This window comes from Bidens hawaiensis, unplaced genomic scaffold, assembly GCF_021521415.1.
Source record: "Bidens hawaiensis isolate Kalapana, Puna unplaced genomic scaffold, B.hawaiensis_p1.1 tig00059070_1, whole genome shotgun sequence".
Lineage (NCBI taxonomy): Eukaryota > Viridiplantae > Streptophyta > Magnoliopsida > Asterales > Asteraceae > Bidens > Bidens hawaiensis.
In genome coordinates this window covers 3250-13843 of record NW_027500649.1, presented here as the reverse complement: position 1 = coordinate 13843, position 10594 = coordinate 3250, and the positions used below count along the sequence as shown (strand labels likewise).

Genomic DNA, 10594 nt, shown 5'->3' with positions numbered 1-10594 from the left:
GCGCTGACATTGTCACAATAAATCAAGGTGGCTCGCAAAAGAGGACGGTTGAGCTCTAGTAGAAGATTTCGAAGCCAACAAATCTCTGCAACGACATTAGAGACACCTCAATATTCAGCTTCAGCACTTGAGCGGGAGACCATGGGCTGACGTTTGGAGGATCAAGACAGAAGATTGTCCCCAAGATAGACACAATAATCAGAAGTAGAGCGGCGTGTATCCAGGCATCCGGCCCAATAAGCATTTGTGTAGGCCTGTAAAGATCAATTAGGAGCAGGGCTAAAATGCAAACCATAAGCCAAAGTGCCTTGAAGGTAGCGAATTATACTCTTGAGAGTGTTCCAGTGCGCTTCTGTAGGAGAATGCATATGCATGCAAATCGGATGAACTGCATAAGATATATCTGGGCGGGTGAGAGTAAGGTACTGGAGGGCACCCACTACACTGCGATAGGTTGTGGGGTCATTGAACGGAGATGCACAAGTGTGACCCAATTTTGAGTTGGTGTCAAACGGGGTGGCGACAGGCTTGCAAGAATCCATGGCAGCCCGATGTATGATGTCTTTGGCATAGGCTTGTGGAGACAGGAACATGCGGTCACCATTACGAGTGACAGAGATACCCAAAAAATAAGCGAGGGGACCCAAATCTTTCATTGCAAATTCACACGCAAGAGTAGTCTTGAGACGCTGACGGAGAGTGTTAGAGGATGTGACCAGGATGATATCATCAACATAAAGAAGTAAATACGCAGTGTCTGTCCCATGATGATAAATGAATAGTGATGTGTCTGATTTACTTTGTATGAATCCTTGCAATAACACAAAGTCAGTAAACCGCTGGTACCACGCACGTGGCGCTTACTTGAGCCCGTAAAGGGACTTTTTCAGCCGACATACGTGGTCAGGATAAGTGGAGTTGCGAAACCCCATGGGCTGGTACATGTATACTGTCTTTGTCAAGTTGCCATGGAGAAATGCATTGGTGACATCCAATTGGTGAATCAACCAAGATTGAGAGATAGCTAAGGAGAGAACCAAGCGAATAGTAGCCGGTTTAACAACCGGACTGAAAATTTCCCCACAATCGATTCCAACTTGTTGACTTCTACCATCACAAACCAAACGTGCCTTGTACTGTTCCAGCGATCCGTCAGACCTGAATTTATGTTTAAATAACCACATACTACGAATGATGTTCATATCAGGCTGCCGAGGAACTAACTCCCATGTCTCGTTTTTAATTAGTGCACTAAATTAGTTGTACATGGCATTGTACCAATCTAGAGAGGACAAGGCAAGCTTAGGTGATTTTGGTATGAGGGTGATGGAGGTAGTGTGTAGGTTAAAGATTTGTTTTGGTTTATGGATGTCGTACGTGGCACGAGCGCGCATGGTACGGGGTAGCGGTAGGGGAGGGTGGTGGGGTGTTAGGATGTGCAGGTGAGGTAGGTTGATGGTCGCTTGGGTTTGGGACGAAGCTTGGTTGTGGGCTGTAGGTGGGTCTTGGGCTAGATGTGGTGTGTGGGGCGTCGGAGGTCGGGTGTGGGCCGGAGTTTGGCTTTGGGCCGAGAGTGTGGTGTTGTGTTGGTGGTGTGGGCTGTGGTGTTGGTAGTGTGGGCTGGGCTGGACGGATGAAGATTTGGGTGAGATACATGAGACCACAGGAGAGGGTTAAAAAGTGGTATGAGAAAGTCATAGGCATTTAGGGTAGGTGGAAGAGTAGTGGCATAAGGGGAAATGGTTTCCTCTAATTGAACATGGCGGGATATGAGGGTGGACTGAGTGGTGAGATCGAGGCATTTATAGCCTCGGTGGTTTGGTGGATAGCCGAGGAAGACCATAGGTTTGGAGCGATTGGCGAGTTTGTGAATAGAGGTGGAGGGGAGTAAGGGGTAGCAAAGGCAACCAAAAACTCGGAGATGTTCATATGTGAGGTTAGAGTTGTAAAGGTGACTGGTGGGGGAGTGAAAGTTAAGATGTTTATTGGGTAGTATGTTCAGAAGGTAGGTGGCGGTTTGTAGGGCGTTATGCCAAAACGTGGGTGGGAGAGAGGATTGAGCTAGCAAGATATGAACCATGTTGTTGATTGTGCGTAGTTTCCGTTTGGCCTTGCCGTTTTGGGATGAGGTGTATGGAATGGAAAAATGGAAATGCATGCCATTGTTTTTGCAAAAACTTTGGAATGAAGTATTTGCATACTCCCTATCATTGTCACATTGGAATTGTTTGATTTTCCTTTCAAATAGGGTGGTTATATAGTTATTAAAATGGGAGAAGGTGGAGAATACATGAGACTTGTTTGGAAGAGGATGTGTCCATAAGAAATTTGTGAAATCATCAAGGAACAGAACGTAATAACGATGACCGTCGGTGCTTAGTACCGGGGAGGTCCACAAATCACTATGAATAATATCAAAAGGCAAAGTATTTGCATTACATGAATCATGAAAAGGAAACTTAACACTTTTGCCAAAAACACAATGTTGACAAAGTGTGGTCTTATTTTTAAGAAAAGAAACAGATGAAGATAACTTTAAAGCATGCAATCAATTATCGCCGGGGTGCCCAGGTCATTGATGTCAACGGTCTTGAGTGGTGACAGTGAGAGCAGTTGATTGAGAGGTGGCTTTGGGAAGAGGAGCATTCATAGGGTAGAGATCGCCCGAGCAATTGCATCAAAGGATTGGAGCCTTGGTCTTGAGGTCCTTCACAGTAAAACCGAAAGGATCAAATTCAATAGATAACTGATTTTCAATTGTAAGTTTACGAACAAAAATAAGGTTTTTAATTAACTAATGGGCATTTATTACATTATTTAATTTCAAAGGTGTGTACGAGGGTGGTAAGGTGAGGTTGCCTTGTCCAAGACGGGTACCTGCATGCCATTACCAACGACAATAGACTTGTTAGTGCAATAATTAAAAGAAGACGGGTAGATGTTACCTTGTGGAGTAGCCACTTGCATCGGTGTCCATATAACCGGTCGGAGCCGGTTGCTGGAGAGACATGGTGTAGAGAGCTTGTTGGATATCGGTGGGAGTGAAACTTGCAGTGTAGGCCTAGTCGGGTCATGGACCAAGGATGCCCGCGGTCGTGGGAGGTGTTTTAGGAACCGAGGGGTAAGGGCATGGCGAGCTGGTGTGGTTGGTGGGAGCTTGAGGGAAGAATGTGCCCCACTGGTTAGCCGTCCATGATTGTGGGAAGACAATATAGGGGTGCAATGGAGGGTTCCCGGGGCTGCGGTTGTTAATGAAGTTGTTGTTGACCCGACCCCAATCACGAGAGCGACCGCCCCGACCACGTACCCGAGTGAATGAAGGAGTCGAGTGATCGGCAGGTGTGGAAGAAGTCGTGGTGGCTGCAAGTGTTGTTGAGGCTGAGGCTGCGACACGAGTGATGTGGTTCTTTTTCTTGTTTTCTTCCATGGTTAGCTGGGAGCGACATTCAGCAAAACCGGGTAACGGGTCCCGATGTTGTAAGACAATAGATATGCTCTCGTATTGATCGGTTAACCCGCTCAACAGTTGGGTGACAAGACGTTGATTTTCGTCAGGGCCCCGACATTCTGAAGTTAATCGGCGAGGTGTTTGACCTGTTAACAATAGGCAGTCATAGAAGGAAAAGCTTCAAGTTGAATGTTGGAGAATTGTTGTTGTAGTTGTACTTGGCGAGCACTTTTATTGTTATTGAAATGATTAGCGACGACCGTCCATGCCTGATGTGCGGCCTGACCGGGTTCAATGATGATGTCAAGGAGTGCGATGGATATGGTACCTTAAATCCATTGAAGAACTATGGCATCAATACGAGACCACAGGGACTCGGCCTCGGCGGCTACAGCCGCGACCTTTGCCGCATCTGCATCAAAAGAGGTGCCGGGAGAAGAAGCGGCTGGGGGGCGTGGTTCCAGGTGATCATAGACCTGGTAAGCTCGACAATGGACTTCAAAGAGGGTCGTCCATGTAGTATAGTTGGAGGTCTCGACTTTGAAGGTGATTGGGATCATGTGTTTGATATTGTTGACTGTCATGGCAGGGTGTAGTTTGGTTTCCATGGCAGGAGAAATAAGAGGGAAGGTTAGGGGGAGGAGGAAAAGAGCCGGTGGAGAAAGCGTAGGGCCGGCGAAAGATGGTGGTGGGAGATGATTAAAGACTTGATACCATATAAGGATATGTAATTGTAATTTTCTGAATGCTCTCCATTGATTCATTCCTCCTCAATTTATAATATATTGTTGATCCTATAATATGGAAACAGAAGAATGCACAGCTAGTGACGATCCTAACTTATAGCTATACAATCTTTAACAATCCTAATTGATAGCCATACAATCTTGACAAATATATATGTGATATACATGCTATTAGTCACAATTAGGCCACCGCTTATTGGCCTACTCGGTGAATCAAACCACATAGACCAAATGAGGTGGATTTATGCTGGCTAAATCAAACCAACCACACTGAGTGAATTATACCACATAAACCTTTTTCCTAGAAGTTTAACCTTCAAAGTTTGGTGTTTAAATGCATCAACCTTTTATCCCATTCACGCTCTCAACCATTGATACATGCATCATTTTGGTTAAAACTAAAATAAAAAACAAACAAAGTTAGCCAAAAGAATGCAAATAGATAAAAATTAAAAACCTTAGGTCTTACATTTACAAAATAAAATGTATTCGATGACCAACTAGTTATCTTAGATAAATTTTAAAGAAGTTAACTCTAAACTCAAAGTGTCTTGTTTGGGTTAGTTTGTTCCTTTTTTTTTTAATTTAATATAATATTTTGTTAAGCCAAACTAGGTTGAATTATTTTGTAACCCCCACCTAGAGGTGCACAAATCGGTTTTTTTAAAAAAACCGGTTCGGTTATTAACCGGACCGGTTTTTTTCGTCCTGGAAAAAAACCGGTTCGGTTAATAACCGGACCGGTTAATAACCGGTTTTTGTGCATGAAAACCATAACCGGTCAAACCGGTTACGACCGGTTTGTGAACCGGTTAGAACCGGTTAATAAACCGGTTTTTTTATTAACCGGTTTTTTAATAACCGGTCTAACCGGTTAACCGGTTTTTTTTTTTTTTTTTTTTTTTTAAATAACCATTATTTTTTCACAGTATAAACAAACCGGTAACTACAAGGCAAACCGGTAACTACAAGTATTAAATCGTTATCGCATATTCGTAACTCAAAAATACATAACTTTCATTTATAGCTTTTACATTAAAAATACAAACATTAAATCGTTATCGCATATTCGTAACTCAAAAATACAAACATTAAAGAATGCTTAGACACGATTACATTAACAACTTGCTGTTTCTTACTCATTATTTTCATCGCTACCCGATCCCGAGCTATTCCTTAGGTAATCGTCGTACGCGGCTTCTTCATCGGTCATTGGTTGAGTGTGTCCTTGATTGACCTCGTCTTCATACAAGCCCGCCTCATAGTCCATTTCCCCCTCGAGTGAGCGTTGATGTTGTGCCCTATCTAAAGCGTCCAAGTAATCCTTGTAGCAAATAGACATCTCTACAGCTGGTGGAGTGAGTCGAGTCCTCCTAATCGATATAACCCTGCCAGAAACAGAAAAAGCAGACTCCGAAGCTACCGTGGAAGCTTGGACCGTTAGTAAATCTTTGGCCATGGCGGCGAGGATCGGAAACTCATCCTCCTTACCTCTACCAAGCCAGCAAATCAAGACTTCTAAATTCATCTGGAGTCATGTGTTTCACAAAGTTGGTACCACCATACCTTCCAAGTTCACTGCTTGGGGTGTTTACCTTTTGACGTTTACCGGCGTCTTCCCAAATCATGTAGTACATCCCCATTTCAAGGTCGGTTTGGGATTGGGATTGGGCAACAGCTCTTAACGAGTCATGAATTTGGGAAGACGACCCGTATTTTGCAAGGTAAACATCATACATGTTAGACAAGGTGGTGTTGAAAGCATTCTTTAAAGTTTGGTTATAATAGGGGTTTTGATCGTCGTTTAACTCTAGCTCATCACAAATTTTTTCTATTAAAGCTTCAACACCACCAACATTTATGCAAGGGTTTAACGCAGCAGCACATGTCAAAACAGCGGGCAGTTGTTGAAAATATTTTCTAAATTTTTCTTTCATTTTTACACCCATATCAAAATAAGGTGCACCCCTACAATGAAGTTCACTCAACTTTGTGCACATGACAGCAATTTTTGGTAAAGCAATGGGGCTTGTTGGATAGTAAACCCCGGATAAACTAGTTGTGCAAGATTTAAAAATTTGAAGGACCTCCGTAACGATCTCAATCAATAACCAGTTTCTAGGATCGTACGGTGCACATTTACCCCTACTTGACATTATTTGATGAAACGCAATTAGTGATTCTTTTTGTTGGATGGCTTTCTCAAACATATCACAAGTCGAGTTCCATCTTGTTGGACAATCCCAATTGGGCCCCAACCATTGACAATTAGCTTCATCACAAAATTTTTTGTATCTTGAAAATGTTTTATTGTTGCTAAAAACATCTCGTAACATTCTTTTAAAATTGTTTCTTTGCGTTTCGATCACGTTTAACCCATCTTGCACGGCCAAGTTGATAATATGTGCAATGCATCGGCTATGAAAAAACGCTCCATCACAAATAGGTTTATACTTTAATTTTAAATGGCCAACCGCGGCCGTATTGTTGGACACGTTATCAAACGAAATTGAAAAGATTTTTTCTTCAATCTTGTATTGTCGAATGACTTTATCCAAGAGTTTAAAAATATTTCTACCCGTGTGCGGGTAATCAAACAATTGAAACGCAACGGTTCGTTTCATCATTTGCCACGACCCGGGGTCAACCCAATGAGCCGTCACACAAATGTATGAGTCGGGCGAACCATTAGGTACCGACCACACATCCGTTGTTAAGTTTACACCAGTTTGTAAGTTTGAAAAGTATGAAATTAGTTCGGATTTAGCATTTTTCCAAGCTTTAAGACAATCTCTTCTAAGGGTCGAACGACTTACGTGTTGGTAGCGTGGTTGAACATACTTTTGCATCATCTCCGTGAATTGAGGGTTGTCGAAGTGGTTGAAAGGAAGTGTATTTTGAATCACAAAGTTTGAAAACTTTTGACGTACCGCTTCAAGGTCGTACGTAAACACCGTTCCTTGATTCGTCATCTCCGGCTGCGAACTACTTCCCGATTCGTCCTTCAAGGCCTTGCAAAAGGGCCTTTGTACATGCGCTCTTAAAGTGGAGTTTGCATCTTTGCCATAAAACTTCAAACAATGTTTGCATCGAGCTTTTTGGGTACCGTTAGACATTTCGCATAGGTCGAAATGTTGCCAAACATCTTGGTTTCGTTTCGTGGGGATGACCCGAACGACCGTTTCTCCCGTGTTCGAGGCACCCATGTTGACGGATGAAGCAGCACTTTGGGAGGCCATGATAATCGACTACGAAATAAGAGCGTATGAAGTGGTAATGTGGTATAATTGAGCGTGAGATAACAAAATAATCGCGTATGTAATAAACGTTTAGAGCGTTTGGAGTTGTATAATCGAGTGATCTAACCAATACCCAACCTAAGCTATATATAGATGTTTGTGGGGGTAAAATGGGGAAAAAAAAAACGGTCAAAACTTAAAAAAAACGGCTATATGGCCGTTAATCAACGGGAAAAAACCTGTTTTTAACCGGTTAACCGGTTTTTTTATAACGGTCAAAAACCGGTTTATAAAAAAACCGGTTAACCGGTTTTTTAAAAAACCGGTTATTAAAAAAACCGGTTTTTTAATAACCGGTTATTAAAAAAAACCGGTTTTTTTTATAACCGGTTATAAAACCGGTTTTGGCTCCAAATTGTGTAACCGATATATAAACCGCCGGTTTGTAAACCGGTCAAACCGGTTTACAAAAAACCGGTTTTCTTAAAAACCGGTTTCCGGTTTAAACCGGCAAACCGGTTCGAGGACCGGTTTTTTTGACCACCTCTACCCCCACCTGCCACCATGTAGTCTAATGTCAATATATACACACACACTATCCCAAAGCAACACCAACAACACTATCGTATTCTCTTCGTGAGTCAACAAACAATGGCTGTTGAATTATTGGAGACTCTGAAAGAATCCATCACCGCCTACACCGGGCTCTCACCCAACACCTTCTTCACCGTCATCGCCGCCGGCATCGCCGTCTACTACATCGTCTCCGTCTTGTTCGGCGGATCCTCCGACCACCGTCCGCAGCACCGCCCACGCTCCTTCGAGGAGGATGTGCAGCCGCTCCCGCCGCCGGTCCAGCTGGGCGAGATTTCTGAGGAGGAGTTGAAAGCCTACGACGGCACCGACCCTCAAAAGCCACTCCTTATGGCCATCAAAAGCCAGATCTATGATGTCTCACAAAGCAGGTAGGTATATTGTTCATGTTACTTTTGTTATAAATTATTATTTAAGCTTTACCTTTTGGGGAAAAGTAACCCACAAAATTGGATGGCTTTTGGTGGAATTTAATTCACTGTTATGTTCTTGATATACACGAACAGATGGTTTATTTACTTGACTTGATAAAGTCAAAATTAATAAAATCAGGGGTTTCAATTGATTGTTTTGTTTTATTTATTGTGAAATTAAGAGATGCGGAACCACACAATCTATATGTAATCCATGATGCTAATGATTCCTGTTCTTTGCTTTGTTCTATGGGTGCTAACGGTACGGCTCGAACTCAGCTCGTTTGACTTACGACCTTGGCTCGCATGTTACGAGCTTTTTTTCTAAAGCTCAAGCTCGGTTGCAGTGTGAAAATTAATACATGCAAGTCCTAAAGAGTTAAAACTTTAAAGTACACCAGGCTCGATGAGCCTAAATGATCTTCCTATACAAAGCTTGAGCTTAGGCCCGACTTGTTTTTGGCCATTTTTATTGATCCTTTTACATCATTTCGAGTAGCTCGCAGCGGCTCGGCTCGTTTTGACTTGCGAGAGCTCGAGCTTAGCTCGTTTCGAGCTCCTTTTTTACAGTTCAAGCTCGGCTCGTTTATTATTTATAATTTTATTTTTATACATTTTAATTTTTTTTATATATTTTGAAAAAAACCTTAAACGAGCCTAAGCTCGCTCAAGCACGATTGCAGTGTCAAATTAATACACAGAATTCCTAAAGAGTTCAAACTTAAAAATAACCGGGCTCAGTGAGCCTAAACCATTCTTCCTGCACAAAGCTCGAGCTCGGGGTCGCCTCGTTTTGAGCTTTTCTATAGATCCGATTTCGTCATTATGAGTAGCTCGCAAGTGGCCCGGCTTGTTTGCACCCCTATTTTGTTCTAGATGTTTTTGTAGTTTAGTTCCATTAGGTTCTAACATGAGTAGTTTTTCATATTGTAGCATTACAATTGGTACTGTGTGTGGGTATTATTTCATAATAATTTCTGAATTATTAAGAAGCGTTATGTTGAAATACATGTTTGTGTATATGTACACCAGGAGGAATTATAGGTCACACCTACCATATTTCTTGATCATTCATTTTGGACATATGTTCACCTAACTTGTTTTGGAGTGTTGTGACTCTTGTGATTTACCGAGTTTACCTAAACTTTATGCATTATTACATTGTATGTTTGTTTAGAGTAGTGCTTGTTATCATTTCACTATTTATATGCTATTTTTTCTCATATAAGGTTACTATATCTGTTATTTCCAGGATGTTTTACGGGCCAGGTGGGCCATACGCACTGTTTGCAGGAAAAGATGCTAGCAGGGCACTTGCAAAAATGTCATTTGAAGAAAAAGATTTGAATGGTGATCTGACTGGTCTTGGTGCATTTGAGCTTGATGCATTGCAAGATTGGGAATACAAGTTCATGAGCAAGTATGTCAAGGTTGGAACCATTAAGAAGCCTGAAGGTGCACCCGAGGCATCAACTGCAGCGGAACCCACTGAGCCGTCTACAGCTGAACACGCTGAGCCATCTGCAGCCGAAGCCACCGAGTCAACTGCAGCAGAACCCACTGAGCCATCTACGGCCGCTCATGTTGCAGAGCCCACAGAAGATAAAGAGGAAAAGCTAGAAAGTGCAACCACGGAGTATGTTAAGAAAGATGAATAGAAGTTTATGAGGGTTTGGTGGCCATGGCTGTGAAAATTTATATCTTGTGGGCGAGTTATGACTCTTATAATTAAGCATAAATCAATGACTGATAATCGTACTTAATTTGATTATTATGGTATTTGAGTAATGTGGATTTTATGAGGAATCATGGCCTTTATATGCTGACTTGTTGGGGTGATTTATTAGCTATGCAGCCACTAGTGTAGGGTGGTTATAATGGACTAGTTGCATAGAGCTTGGTGTGGTTAGAAAACCGGCCTAACTGCGGCATGTAGCTCTATTCGTGGCATATAGGTGTTTTTTTAAAATGACGTGTTTTTTTAAAAAGACGTGTTTTTTTATTTTTTGCCTAATCGTGGCATATATATATCTATCCGTGGCATATATGTATTTTTTTTTAAATGACGTGTGTTTTTGTCTTTTGTGTAACCTTTTAGACATTTAGCTTTGTCCGTGGCATATAGGTGTTTTTAAAAATTGTGTTTTTTTTGTC

At 42.0% G+C, this 10594-nt stretch overlaps 1 protein-coding gene across 1 annotated transcript; it reads left to right on the top strand.

Moving 5' to 3' along the window:
* Positions 1 to 8038: 8038 nt before the first annotated feature.
* On the top strand, positions 8039 to 10266 carry LOC143602521 (membrane steroid-binding protein 1-like). Its single transcript, XM_077079596.1, has 2 exons — positions 8039 to 8398; positions 9693 to 10266. Exons 1-2 carry the CDS (start codon positions 8085 to 8087, stop codon positions 10096 to 10098), a joined length of 720 nt encoding a protein of 239 aa, XP_076935711.1. The 5' UTR covers positions 8039 to 8084; the 3' UTR covers positions 10099 to 10266.
* Positions 10267 to 10594: the final 328 nt, after the last annotated feature.